This window comes from Bombina bombina, chromosome 1 (assembly GCF_027579735.1).
Source record: "Bombina bombina isolate aBomBom1 chromosome 1, aBomBom1.pri, whole genome shotgun sequence".
NCBI classification, from domain to species: domain Eukaryota; kingdom Metazoa; phylum Chordata; class Amphibia; order Anura; family Bombinatoridae; genus Bombina; species Bombina bombina.
Window position 1 is genome coordinate 1120130106 of NC_069499.1, and position 15040 is coordinate 1120145145.

The 15040-nt window shown below is 37.3% G+C and overlaps 1 protein-coding gene across 1 annotated transcript in view; it reads left to right on the top strand.

Moving 5' to 3' along the window:
- Positions 1 to 15040, top strand: part of ERBB2 (erb-b2 receptor tyrosine kinase 2) — a 202807-nt gene that overhangs the window by 116858 nt on the left and 70909 nt on the right. The window contains exons 5-7 of the mRNA XM_053698075.1: positions 6627 to 6713; positions 7188 to 7303; positions 12452 to 12593. Coding sequence (XP_053554050.1) covers positions 6627 to 6713; positions 7188 to 7303; positions 12452 to 12593 — 345 coding nt within the window. The remainder of the gene's footprint in view (positions 1 to 6626; positions 6714 to 7187; positions 7304 to 12451; positions 12594 to 15040) is intronic.

Genomic DNA, 15040 nt, shown 5'->3' on the forward strand with positions numbered 1-15040 from the left:
TACCATGGACTCACATAGTGAAAGCACAAATAGTGTGGCTCCTAGTACACCTAAGTTGACATCTACACCTATTAAAACAAAATCGAGATCTGAAGAAGAGATGGGAGCACGGCCAAAAAACGGGGAGGTGATATCACTATCAACAGAAGACAAGAGCAAAGTGCCTATCCCTTCGCAGGCACCAAGGTATCCAAGCCGTCAGAAATTCAAGAAGAACAAAAATTACAAGAACTAAAGATCATTAACCTTTCGGACCATCCATTAAATGAGTTTGAGAAAGTAGTGTTATCTAAAGGTCTGGGCTTTTCACCTACACAAGACTTTAATCTTTTTGACACCATTATGGATTTGAACAAATTTGTCCGTAAGATAACACTAAAGAAACACTTCAGCAAGGACCCAACATTGGGTAATGATGAGAGTCCACTAGATCCTCCTGTAACTATGTCTTTGAATGAAAAATGCAATTTCTCAGAGTTATGTGACATTGCTTCATTATGTGATCTTAATATGGATAATGAGAATGAGACAAATAAAACTAAACAACAGGTAGTTAAAAATTTAAAAAAAAGTACCTTTTATCCAGTAAATTCTCGTACAGACCTCATAGAGGTTTTTCATGCCATAGTAGAACAAGATTTAACAGAACTAGCTGAGAAGAATTTAAAAAGTAGTTCAAATAAACGTAGAAACTTAAATAAGAGGGAATGGAATGCTCTAAAAAAAATAACTAACAATAAAGATCTGGTGATAGTGGATTCTGATAAGGGAGGTTCAATTGTTGTTTTAAATAAAGAACAATATCTTAAGGAAGCTATGAGACAGCTGAGTGACACCGATACTTATAAAAAATTAACCTTTAATCCCACAGTCAAATTTCAAAGGGAACTTTCTTCTTTGTTAGATGATGGTATAGAAAAAAACATTTTCACTAACAGTATATGTGATACATTATATATAGAACACCCTAGAATCCCAATTTTCAAGTTCCTGCCTAAAGTACATAAAAGCTTAACCAATCCCCCAGGGAGACCTATTATATCTGCTATTGGCTCTCTGGGGGAGAGGTTGGGGGAATGGTTGGATGCACAATTACAGCCAGTTGTCCAATCTTTACCAGGTTTCTTACGTGACACCAAACACCTGATCAGGTCTTTGCAAGAATGTAAATGTGATACAGATTGTAACTTTGTAACAATAGATGCTGTGTCCTTATATTCTTGTATACCACACGATAAAGGTTTATTGGCTATGAAAGCTATGCTGTCTAAATACTCGAACTATGATTCAGGCCTAATAGAATTTATGTTGCAAGTAACCAGCTTTTTGCTACATCATAATTATTTTATTTTTGATGGCATGTATTTCCTACAGCAGAGAGGCACTGCGATGGGGGCTAAATTTGCCCCCTCGTATGCTAATCTCTATCTAGCTGAATTTGAGGACAAAAAATTGTTCAATGTTGCAAATCCATTTAAGAAGCATATCACCTATTATACACGCTTTATAGATGATATGCTTTTATTATGGAGTGGAGACGATAGAATCTTAGTTAAATTTGTACAATATCTAAATCAGAATGATGCTAACTTAAGTTTTACATTTAGTCACTCTAAGGATGCCATACCATATTTAGATGTTAAACTTAGTCACAGTGCAGAGGGCATTGTTACTGAGGTCTTTAGGAAAGAGATCTCTGGTAATACTATTCTTAGAGCAGATTCTTGCCACCCATTTCACTTAAAAAAGGGGATACCAAAAGGTCAATATATCAGATTACGGAGGAATTGTAGCAACATAGAGAGTTATAAGAAACATGCAGAAGATCTAACTATTAGACTGAAAGAGAGAGGCTATGATGAACAAAGTTTGTTGAAGATATCGGAACAAGTGAGTAATTTTGATAGAAATAGTCTACTGAAAGATAAGGTTAAAGATATTGGATTAAAAGATGGTGTGAATTTTATTACATCTTATAGCAGACAATTTGATGACATCAGTAGAATTATTAGGAATAGATTACCAATCCTAGATAGGGATTCAGATCTAAAACACATCTCTAGTAAATGTAATTTTATCTCTCGTAAAGCTAAAACCATTGGTGATATGGCTAGAAAGGATTTTAGCAAGAAGAGCTTACACACCACACAGTCAACTAATTGGTTAACATCTAAACCAGGCTTTTATAAATGCAATGTCAGACCTTGTAAGAGTTGTAGCTATGTCACATGTGGCGATACTTTTACCTCGACTTGTACAGGACAAACATTTAAGATTAAAGAGCATATTACTTGCACTTCTACTTTTGTTATATATCTTTTGACCTGCAAGTCTTGTAATTATCAATATACAGGGTTAACATCTAGAATGCTCAAAGATCGCATAAGAGAGCATTTACTTTCCCTGGAAGCAGAAATTCCCAAAACCCCTGTGGCTAAGCACTTTGCTTTACATGGAAATAGTTCAGCTGGTTTTACATTCCAAGGGATTGAGGTAGTTAAACTAGGACCCAGAGGAGGCAATAGATATGCAGCACTGAGTAAACGAGAAGTTTACTGGATTCACACTTTAAAAACCGGTGCTCCTTTTGGTATTAATAAAATAAGTGACATCAAATTGTTCATTGACAATACATAGACCTAGGATCTGGATCTTATAATAGATATAAATTCTGATATCGCCCAGATTATATATAAAATCTTAGTGATAAACTATTCAAGTTTGGTCACCCGGAGAGCAGGCAGTATGTGTTTTTTGAATGTGTTTATACTTTATAGCATTTGACTTTTATATGATGTAATACACATTGGTAAACTTAACTGCTTATGCTCTCTGTGTGTTACCTAATATATGTATATACAATGTACATTTCACATCGTTTATTTACTAAGGTATATTAGAATATCAGTTCCCTCTTTGTATTTCCATATTATATGTTTTCAACATGTTTAAATTAACTTCAGTACACTGGGATGTTATTAATTGACGAATATTCATGTATTTAGTTACAGTAAGAATCGTTATCCCCCACACATTGAAATTGCACTATCGTTTTTAATGTGCCTATTGAATGATACAATTTTATATGAAAGCATAGTCTTAGTGTATAATAATGTATATATTTTTTTGTTTATGATCGATATTTTCAAGTTTATTTATTATGCATAATGTTTATTATTGTTTTACACGTTGGATTGGATGTTTATTTCACAATACACACAAAATTTCCATTTTTTGTTATAATTAATTATGCAGCAGGTGTGCAGGGCTTACATCCTGTTTTTAAGGAGTCCTTACACACCTGTTAGGTAGCTCTGATGAAGTGCCCAATAGGGCAGGAAACGCGTCAGCGGTAGTCAGGTCTGTGTGCTGTGCCTTTGTTTTTTACTCACGGAATTTCAATTAAAGGTGAAGTTTTAACACTTATTTCATCAGCCTTTCTGTTTTTTCGATTATTGGGTTCTATTTTTGTTACAATCAGAGGTGTTGAACTAATTTCTGTTTACTTATCATTACAAACGAGGGCTTAGCAGGGGAGCCCTTCTCAACACCTGTGTAACAAGTCGTGATGCTGCTATGAACACAGGCAGTATCTGTGACTGTTGCTACAAATTGCGCTACTAACAGTGAATATAACAGTTCCGTTTTCCTGGATCTCATCTGACATTGGATCTCATCTGACATTGGATTTCATTCTCAGAATCAAGTGAGTTTGTTATTGCTAGAACTGTCTAGCTTATGTTTTATTTATAACGATGAGTCTTGCGAATGTAAGGGGTTAACGGTCTTGGTAATCAATTGCAACAATCAACACAGGTTTACTACAATTGTTTCATAATTGGACAAAGCGATACATTGTCTCAGCTAGCACACACGAATATAATGTGCTGCTCATTTAACATTATTTTTTGCTTTTGATCCTTGCATTGAATTGCACAGCCCGAGCTGTCTGTTTACATACACACAAGTATGCATATACACACATGCACACACAAGCATACATTATACACATAAAAACACACACAAGCATACATATACACAAGCAATTACATATACACACAAGCATAAATATACACACATGCACATACACAAGCATAAATATACACACATGCACATACACAAGCATAAATATACACACATGCACATACACACACATATAAGCATACATATACAGAAGCTCTTCCCTCCTGACCTGCGTGCTGCCTGCCATACGCTGGGACCAATTAACGTTATCAGGACGATCACTTCCTCCCAGCGCTTGGCTGCAGTACAACAGGAGCCGGGGACATTTCTGGGGACATCATTTTTCCAGGTACAGTCTCCTCAATCCGGGGACTCTGTCCTAAAATCGGGGACGTCTGGTCACCCTATACTAAAAACAAATATATAGTTTTGATAGGTAAATATAAAAAAGGCTCTATTTCTGTTTAAATGTAGTGATGGCAAAAATGCTAAAAATGCTCTGGTCTTTTGGGGAAGTTTTTGTCTAAAATGCCCGGTCCTTAAAGGGTTAATACAAACATTAAAACAACTTTTCACATTAAGCTATGTGAGCCTTAAAGCCATTTAGACAAGGTAAAAAAAAAAAGGCAATAAACAAATAGAAATTAAGGTCGTTATAGCTGTGAAGTCTGGACAAGCTAAATGTAAAAACAAAGCAAACTTTATTACAAACTGTAACAAGAAGATCAAGGTCAAGTAGCAGTTGCCAAAGTTCTAACAAAGCTGAATCAGGAAGCAGCCAGAAGGATTTTTTTTTTTTTTTTACCAATTTCAGGTTGGCACTTAAAAAAAAAATCACAAATAGTATCTGTTTTCTTATCTGAAAACAATCTAATGTAAACAAAAAAACACTAACAAGGGTGCTAAATGTTTGAATATATTTTGTTCAGTTTCACTGATAGATAGATAGATAGATAGATAGATGATGGATAGATAGATAAATGTGAATATATAATGAAGATTGAAATATTTTAAGCACCATAAAAACACCATTAGGCTTAGAAACAAATATGGGCCAGGATACAAGGGGAGCGCTCAATATTGATTTCTTGGAAGCGATATTAGCACTCCACTGAGTAATACCAGCGCACGCTAATGTGTGCTGGTATTACAAGTTGATAGCACTTCCATAGGCTCAAATGAGAGACTCATTCGCGCAGAGCAGGGGGTAAGTAGCGTAGCGATGCCAGCAAATTGTAAATATATATGTATATGCTTTTATATATGTGTGTGTGTTTATATGTGTATATACACATATTAGCACATAAATATATATGTATATAAGCATATACAGGCGTACCTCAGAGATATTGCGGGTTTGGTTCCAGACCACCACAATAAAGCGAATATAGCAATAAAGTGAGTAACACTCATTTTTTTTTGTTTCCCAGTGCATATAAAAGTTATATTTACACTATACTGTAGTCTATTAAGTGTGCAATAGCATTATGTATAAATAAAACAATACACATACCTTAAAGGGACACTGAACCCAATTTTTTTCTTTTGTGATTCAGATAGAGCATGTAATTTTAAGCACCTTTCTAATTTACTCCTATTATCAATTTTTCTTTGTTCTCTTGCTATCTTTATTTGAAATAAAAGCCATCTAAGCTTTTTTGGGTTAACACTCTGGATAACACTTTTTGATTGGTGGATGGATTTTTTCCACCAATCAGCAAGGACAACCCAGGTTGTTCACCAAAATGGGCCGGAATCTAAACTTAGATTCTTGCATTTCAAATAAAGATACCAAGAGAATAAAGAAAATTTGATAATAGGAGTAAATTAGAAAGTTGCTTAAAAATTCATGCTCTATCTGAATCACAAAATAACATTTTTGGGTTCAGTGTCCCTTTAATTAAAAAATACTTTATTGCTAAAAAATGTTAACCATCATCTGAGCCTTCAGTGAGTCATAATCTTTTTGCTGGTGGTGTGTATATAGAAGTGTGTATATATGTTTATTCATGTGTATTTATATGTTTATATATGTTTGAAAAATGTCGCACACAGACTTGCTCGACACAGGGTTGTCACAAACCTTCAATTTGTAAAAAGAGCAATATCTGTGAATCGCAATAAAGTGAAGCGCAGTAAAATGAGGTATACCTGTACATATAAATTTATAGGGAGCACACAGTTCTCATAGACTGCAGTGTAAAGGCACTTTTCAGTGCCGTTTCTTTTCTAATACCCCACAACCGCTAATTTTAGTCTCCAAAAACTGCCTACAGCAGTTGTTTGTTTCTGGAAAAAAAATGCTACATTTATTTGTCATAAAAAACTATAATCCCCTCTATTTTTAGGGCATTTGGGGCACTTTTAGAAAATTAATTAGAGTTCTGATCTCTGGTTTATTTTCTAAATGCTAATTGCTACCACGCGCTTGTGTTACAATAAACCAGCCACTTGTAATGGTTGGTTATTTATCGCCCACCTGCAAACGGGCGAGCGATAAATTAGCGATCCACTTGTAATCTAGCACTATTTAAAATGTTTGGTTATTCAGGGTTGAAATATATGGGAAATGCAGCGCACACCTTATTATGTATACTTAACACATAATTTACGGTAAGCACATTATGGAGTAGTAAATATATGTGTTTTTATTGTCTCTGTAGGTCCTCCTTGCACCACTGCATGTGGTTCTTTGCCCTCAGGGATATCTGGTGCATGTTGGGGAGAAGATGTGGAATATTGTCAGATTTGTAAGTATTGTTTATTTTATTTTATTGAGTGAAGAAACATTGTTTTATAGGACTGAAAAGCATGTAGAGGTCTCAGGGGCAAATGTCAGGCAGTTTAGGCAATTGCATAAGGGTACCTGCTCTCAGTGGAACACCTTAATGGCAGATTGAGTATTTCAACTTTGCATAATACATATGTTTGTTTTCATCTATGCTGTCTGCCTATTACTGCCATTTATTACTGTACTGGGGATGTATATTCTTGTAGTATGCATACTTCTGGGAGTTGGCAATATCATGTGCACATTTTAGTAATAACATTACTAGGAACTAATTGCACCTGTTGCCATAATAGCCCTCTGATTTGGGTGATAAGGCATTTGAATGATAAAGGAACCTATAAACAATAAAGGGTTCGTCTGCAGTATTACTTTAGCAGGATTTGGGCAGTGCAATGCTTTATTTAATATCTAATTTAACTCTGCTTCTTGTTAGTGACAAGCACTATCTGTGACAGCGGCTGTCTCCGGTGTAAAGGCAATCACTCCACCCATTGCTGTCACGAGCAGTGTGCAGCTGGCTGTACAGGACCCAAGAACTCTGACTGTTTGGTGAGAACTCACATATGTATAAATGGGTTGTGTTGTGAGAGAAGGTCAATACTCCATATCAAATAGAGCCCTATCTTCTTTATAACCCAGTTATCACCCATAGATGCAATTTTGATTACTATCTGAATTACTCAAATAACTTGACAGTTTGGCACCTCCTACCATAGCTAGGAAGTCACGCACTCATCCTCAGCCCTGGCATACTCCTCTAACACGTTACCTACCTAGATATTCCTGCACCGCTGAGCATTATTGGAGAAAGTCTCAGTGTTCTGCTGACTTTCTTCACTACAAGTTAATCTTGAAATACTATTATTCTGCCCTTAATCTCTCCAAGCAAGACTACGGGGCCGAGTTATCAAAGCTTCAACTGTGAATGCGCTGGAAGTCCACGTCAAATTAGATGCAAAGTTGATCCGCCCTAGTTAACACAGCGCCAATGTTGAAATGTTCGAATTAAAGTGAAAATCAATCCTAGCATTATACAAATGCTAGGATTGACTATTGAAACAAATAAAGGGGACTTTCATTCATGAAGTATAAGATACTTCATGTACAAAGCTCCTTTATTTGATTCAATCGATTGCCGTTTTTAGCTGCTACTGCAGCCCATGGCTAAAAAATCTTTTTGCTAAGAGGTGACATTTTCACCTTTTAGCCAATAGCCGTGCGGTAAATCCGGCTTGGCGCCCATGGGAGCCGGATTTACCGCATGGCTATTGGCTAAGAGGTGAAAATGTCACCTCTTAGCCAAATTTTTTTTTAGCCATGGGCTGCTGTACCAGGTAAAAACAGCGATCAATTGAAATAAATAAAGGAGCTTTCTACATGAAGTATCTTATACGTCATGAATGAAAGTCCCCTTTATTTGTTTCAAAAGATTTCTGACATAACACATATATATATATATACAAGTATGTGCAAAGATATATGTACAAATTCTAGCATCAATAATCATTTAAAAAAAAAAAAAATGAGATAAGCGTATCATAATTTCTTGAAATACAAATACACATTAATTTATGGGAAAATATCATATATACGATTTTTTGTATAAAAAATAAATAGAAAAATAACTTTCTATTAGATATTATTGTTTGTTCAGGTATAAATCTAGCTATTTCTTTGACATTAACAGATTACAAGTAAAAGATGAGCTTTAGAAAAACATGCTTGTTCATGGACAGTAAGGAAATGGTATAAATAAAGTTGGAAAAAACAGAAAGAAACTGTCTTCATTTGATGTACATTCAGGGTAGATCATTTGATATCCACGGCATCGATTACTCTTTTTTTATCAACAGTCCGATGCTAATTGGGCCGGACTTGACGCACATGTTTTTGACAGACTTATTGATAAATAAGGCAGTTGAATGTAGATTTGCGCCAGCGATGTATGGCGAACGTATAGCCCATCGCAAATGCGTCAAGATTGTCGCCTTGATAAATCGGCCCCTACTTCTCTACTCTTATCTCTACTCTTTCTCCAAACCCAAAATGTTTGTTCTCCACTTTTAATACTCTTCTCTGCCCACCCCCACCTCCTGCTACAACTTCTCTCTCCTCAATATTTTGCCAGCCACTTCAACAACAAAATTTATTCCATCAGAAACGAGTAAATCTCTCAACATACTACCAGTCTCCAACCACCTCAACAGTTTGAAATCATCCAAAACCCACAAAGCCACAAATTCAGCTCTTTTGCCCCTGTTACTGAAGTTTCTGCCCTTATATTGTCCTCTCACCTCACTACCTGTCCCCTCAATCCCATCCCCTCACAGCTACTCCCCTCCCTCTCTCCTACCCTTACCCCTATCCTCACACACATTTTTAACCTCTCCCCCAGCACCAGTATATTTCCCTCATCTCTTAAACATGCACTAGTCACACCTATCCTCAAAAAAACCTTCTCTTGATCTAACCTCCACATCCAACTACTGCCCTTTTTCCCTACTCCCCCTTGTGTCAAAACTTCTGGAAAAGCTAGTATATACGTGCTTATCACATCTCCTCATGTTAAACTCCCTCCTTCAACCACTGCAATCTGGATTTCGCACTCAACTCTCCACAGAGACAGCAATTGTTAAAGTTACTAATGACCTACTTACATCAAAATTGAAAGGCTGCTTCTCTGATCTGTCTGCAGCCTTTGATACTGTTGACCACCCTCTTTTACTTCAAAAACATCCAATCCTTCTGAATTTACAACACAGTTCCCTGGTGATTTTCCTCCTACCTGTCTAGCAGTACCTTTAGTGTAGTCTTCTCTGGTGCATCTTCTGTCCCTTACCACTTTCGGTTGGGGTACCACAAGGCTCTGTCCTTGGTCCCCTTCTCTTCTAAATCTATACATCATCATTAGATTCCTTTAAAAAAAAGCCTCACAGGTTTCAATATAATTTGCATGCTGGTGAAACCCAAATCTACCTTTCTGCACCTGAACTATCCCCTTCCTTGCTAGCTTGTGTCACTAACTATCTTTCTCATATTTCATCTTGGATGTCCTCTCACTACCTTAAAGGGACAGTGCACACCAAAACAAGGCACAACAAAGATTTTAATTCACTCTTTCATCATTTCCCACCTTAACTATTGCAACTCCATCTTCTCTGGTTTCCCTAGCTGCCATCTATCTCCTTTACAATCCGTAATGAATGCCTCTGCCAGGCTGATCTTCCTTACACAACACTCTTCCTCTGGTGCACCTCTCTGCCAATCCCTTCACTAGCTTCCTCTAGCCTCCAGAATTAAACACAAAATTCTGACTCTTACATTCAAGGCCCTTAAAGGGACACTGAACCCAAATTTTTGGCAACTTTCTAATTTACTCCTATTATCAAATTTTCTTCATTCTCTTGGTATTTTTAATTGAAAAGCAAGAATGTAAGTTTAGATGCTGGCCCATTTTTGGTGAACATCCTGAACTTGAAATGCACCCTACTGGCAAGGCTTATCCTGCTACATACCTTTCCCTAATTACTTTTACTGATGCTCTGTTAGTCGCACTCAGACACACTATGATTGTTTTGCACTTGAATACAAAGTATCCTGTAAATATAGTTCAGATTTGAGTAATGCTCCAAACAATGTAACGATGTAAGTGCAAACTTTCATGTATATAAAAAACTCTAATCCACCTATTGGTAGAGAACATAAAAACACTGACTTGAAATGTGTATAATGTGGATAGTTAAATGCTTCATCAATCGGTATCTTTATATATTCAAAAGATTACCTTAAGTCCGTTATATGTCTCTACGTGGGTGGTAACGAGGCTCCTTGTAGTCGGAAGTAGAGACACTCCTCAGTCTCTTAAAAAGGAATCTTGAATAATGACGAAAAGGTCAGCTACAAGGAAAGCACATACAGCCGCAATATTTGCAAATAAAAGCCGACTTTATTGAAAGTCTAAGTAAAGCCCAGGTACATACAAGCTCGGAAGGGAGCACAAAGAATGAAATGTTTCATTCTTTGTGCTCCCTCCCGAGCTTGTATGTACCTGGGCTTTACTTAGACTTTCAATAAAGTCGGCTTTTATTTGCAAATATTGCGGCTGTATGTGCTTTCCTTGTAGCTGACCTTTTCGTCATTATTCCTAATTACTTTTAACTGATAACAACTGCAAAACAATGCATTTTATACTAACTTTATGACTGTGGCTAGCCTTCTTGTCTTTGGACTTAAAAGGACATAAAACACACATTTTTTCTTTCATGATTCAGATAGAGAATGAATGAACTTACCTTCCTGCTTTTCAACAAAGGATAACAAGAAAACAAAAACAATGCTATAATAGACGGGAATTGGAAAGTTGTTCAAAACTGTATGTTCTCACTGAATCATGAGAGAGAAAAAAGGGGTTTTATTTCCCTTTAAGGCCAGATTAGCTCCTCCAGATAAGGCAAATGGTGGATGGAGTTTAGCTATTGAAAAATAATTTTAGTAAAAAGGATGTTTCTTTGTTAAAAAAAAAAATGTTAAGACTTGTCTGATGTTATTCTATTGTAACACAATATAAATGTCTTGTATTTACAAGGTGTTTACCCTTGAGGTATAGAATTGGGTTATTCCACTACTGGGATCTGTTCTTAAGCAGTACCATGTACTTCTGCAAAGGTGAACTCAGAAATTGTTCTTTTGTCAGGTGTTTTCTTTATTAGGAGACTCTCTCACATACCTCATGTCTGGTCAGTGCCATAAAATATTAACTTAAAGCTACATCAACCACTAAGGGGTTGATTTATCTAATTTCTGGTGAAATGCTTGTGCAATGCCACCCCTGCTTACTGGTGCCCAGATGGCCGCTATCAGGGACTGTCAATCATCCGATTGTATTGGGAATATTTCAGTCTGCCACCTGAAAGGTGGCGGACAGGTTTAAGGAGCAGCGGTCTTATGACTTTGCCTTGTCTTTGTCCAACCATTGTTTTTATTTTTTAGACAACAGGAAGGACCCCCTTCTGCCACTCTACTCTTTCTTATTCTATTAATAGCCTGATTTCTCATTATATGTTTTCTTTAGGCGGTTATGGTCCTGTTTTCTCACCATACCAATGTTCCCTACCTAATGCTAAATCTCATTAATTTGACACAGACACATTATTTAGAATGATTTCCTGCTTCATTTGCTGTCATAATGAATGTGAGAGGAAATTGTTGTTGTTACTATAAAATCCATTTGTTCATGTTCTTGATGGTAGAATTTTGAAGACCTGCCTTTCCTGATTTGGTGCTCTTGTTCCTATTTTGTCTTTTATAAGCTGAACTGTAAAACTGAAGACAGTAGGATGGGGTCATATGATCAGGGGGTTGTTATTGAATAGTTTGTTTGCTGTTTCTTCACAGGAGACTTACTCTTCACCCATTTGTCTATAACCATTTCCTTCTTCATGTGTTGGTGCTCAGAAACTGAAGAAAAGTATTTAATTTTCTTCTAAGGGAAGGAGTTAGACTCCATGGCCAATATCAGCTCTTCTACTGTGTCATCTTGTGTAGGAACCCAGGAAACAGTAAACTCTATGACTTTCCTCCTTTTTATAAATTGTGTGTCAGTCTGTGGGGGAAATGACATATCTCCCAAGCCAATAACTCCCTCATGTATGTGCATTACAGTAGTCTCTGTCTTACTATGCTAACATGTTCTTTCAGGCATGTCGTCACTTTAATCACAGTGGGATGTGTGAGCAGCACTGTCCACCCCTTACAATCTATAACCAAGAAATATTTGAGTCTGTTTTCAACAAGGACGGCCGGTACACCTTTGGAGCGAGCTGTGTTACATCATGTCCATGTAAGTGGGATTTCATGCTGGAGAAACATAAACATTCTTCACAAATAAAACCATCTAATTGTCATCTGTTTACCATGTATCAATCTTCTTCCCATGCTTTATAGAAGACAAAATAGTAAAGCTAATTATTTGTATTAAACGTTGAGCGGACACTTACACATTTTTCTTTTTTACAATTCAGATAGAGCATACTATTTGAAACATTTTACGAATGACGTCTTTTGTCTAATTTGCATTGTTTTCTTAGGCCTAGATTTAGAGTTCGGCGGTAGCCGTCAAAACCAGCGTTAGAGGCTCCTAACGCTGGTTTTGGCCGCCCGCTGGTATTTGGAGTCAGTGATTAAAGGGTCTAACGCTCACTTTTCAGCCGCGACTTTTCCATACCGCAGATCCCCCTACGCCATTTGCGTAGCCTATCTTTTCAATGGGATCTTTCTAACGCCGGTATTTAGAGTCGTTTCTGCAGTGAGCGTTAGAGCTCTAACGACAAGATTCCAGTCGCCTGAAAATAGCAGGAGTTAAGAGCTTTCTGGCTAACGCCGGTTTATAAAGCTCTTAACTACTGTACCCTAAAGTACACTAACACCTATAAACTACCTATGTACCCCTAAACCGAGGTCCCCCCACATCGCCGCCACTCGATTAAAATTTTTAACCCCTAATCTGCCGACCGCCACCTACGTTATACTTATGTACCCCTAATCTGCTGCCCCTAACCCCGCCGACCCCTATATTATATTTATTAACCCCTAACTTGCCCCCCACAACGTCGCCGCAAGCTACTTAAAATAATTAACCCCTAATCTTCCGACCGCAAATCGCCGCCACCTACGTTATCCCTATGTACCCCTAATCTGCTGCCCCTAACATCGCCGACCCCTATATTATATTTATTAACCCCTAATCTGCCCCCCTCAACGTCGCCTCCACCTGCCTACACTTATTAACCCCTAATCTGCCGAGCGGACCTGAGCGCTACTATAATAAATGTATTAACCCCTAATCCGCCTCACTAACCCTATCATAAATAGTATTAACCCCTAATCTGCCCTCCCTAACATCGCCGACACCTAACTTCAATTATTAACCCCTAATCTGCCGACCGGAGCTCACCGCTATTCTAATAAATGTATTAACCCCTAAAGCTAAGTCTAACCCTAACACTAACACCCCCCTAACTTAAATATAATTTACATCTAACGAAATAAATTAACTCTTATTAAATAACTTATTCCTATTTAAAGCTAAATACTTACCTGTAAAATACATCCTAATATAGCTACAATATAAATTATAATTATATTATAGCTATTTTAGGATTAATATTTATTTTACAGGCAACTTTGTAATTATTTTAACCAGGTACAATAGCTATTAAATAGTTAAGAACTATTTAATAGTTACCTAGTTAAAATAATTACAAATTGACCTGTAAAATAAATCCTAACCTAAGATATAATTAAACCTAACACTACCCTATCAATAAAATAATTAAATAAACTACCTACAATTACCTACAATTAACCTAACACTACACTATCAATAAATTAAATAAACACAATTGCTACAAATAAATACAATTAAATAAACTATCTAAAGTACAAAAAATAAAAAAGAACTAAGTTACAGAAAATAAGCCCCCTAATAAAATAACAAAGACCCCCCAAAATAAAAAATTCCCTACCCTATTCTAAAATACAAAAATTACAAGCTCTTTTACCTTACCAGCCCTGAACAGGGCCCTTTGCGGGGCATGCCCCAAGAATTTCAGCTCTTTTGCCTGTAAAAAAAAACATACAATACCCCCCCCCCCAACATTACAACCCACCACCCACATACCCCTAATCTAACCCAAACCCCCCTTAAATAAACCTAACACTAAGCCCCTGAAGATCTTCCTACCTTGTCTTCACCTCACCAGGTATCACCGATCCGTCCTGGCTCCAAGATCTTCATCCAACCCAAGCGGGGGTTGGCGATCCATAATCCGGTGCTCCAAAGTCTTCCTCCTATCCGGCAAGAAGAGGACATCCGGACCGGCAAACATCTTCTCCAAGCGGCATCTTCTATGTTCTTCCATCCGATGACGACCGGCTCCATCTTGAAGACCTCCAGCGCGGATCCATCCTCTTCTTCCGACGACTAGACGACGAATGACGGTTCCTTTAAGGGACGTCATCCAAGATGGCGTCCCTCGAATTCCGATTGGCTGATAGGATTCTATCAGCCAATCGGAATTAAGGTAGGAATTTTCTGATTGGCTGATGGAATCAGCCAATCAGAATCAAGTTCAATCCGATTGGCTGATCCAATCAGCCAATCAGATTGAGCTCGCATTCTATTGGCTGTTCCGATCAGCCAATAGAATGCGAGCTTAATCTGATTGGCTGATTGGATCAGCCAATCGGATTGAACTTGATTCTGATTGGCTGATTCCATCAGCCAAT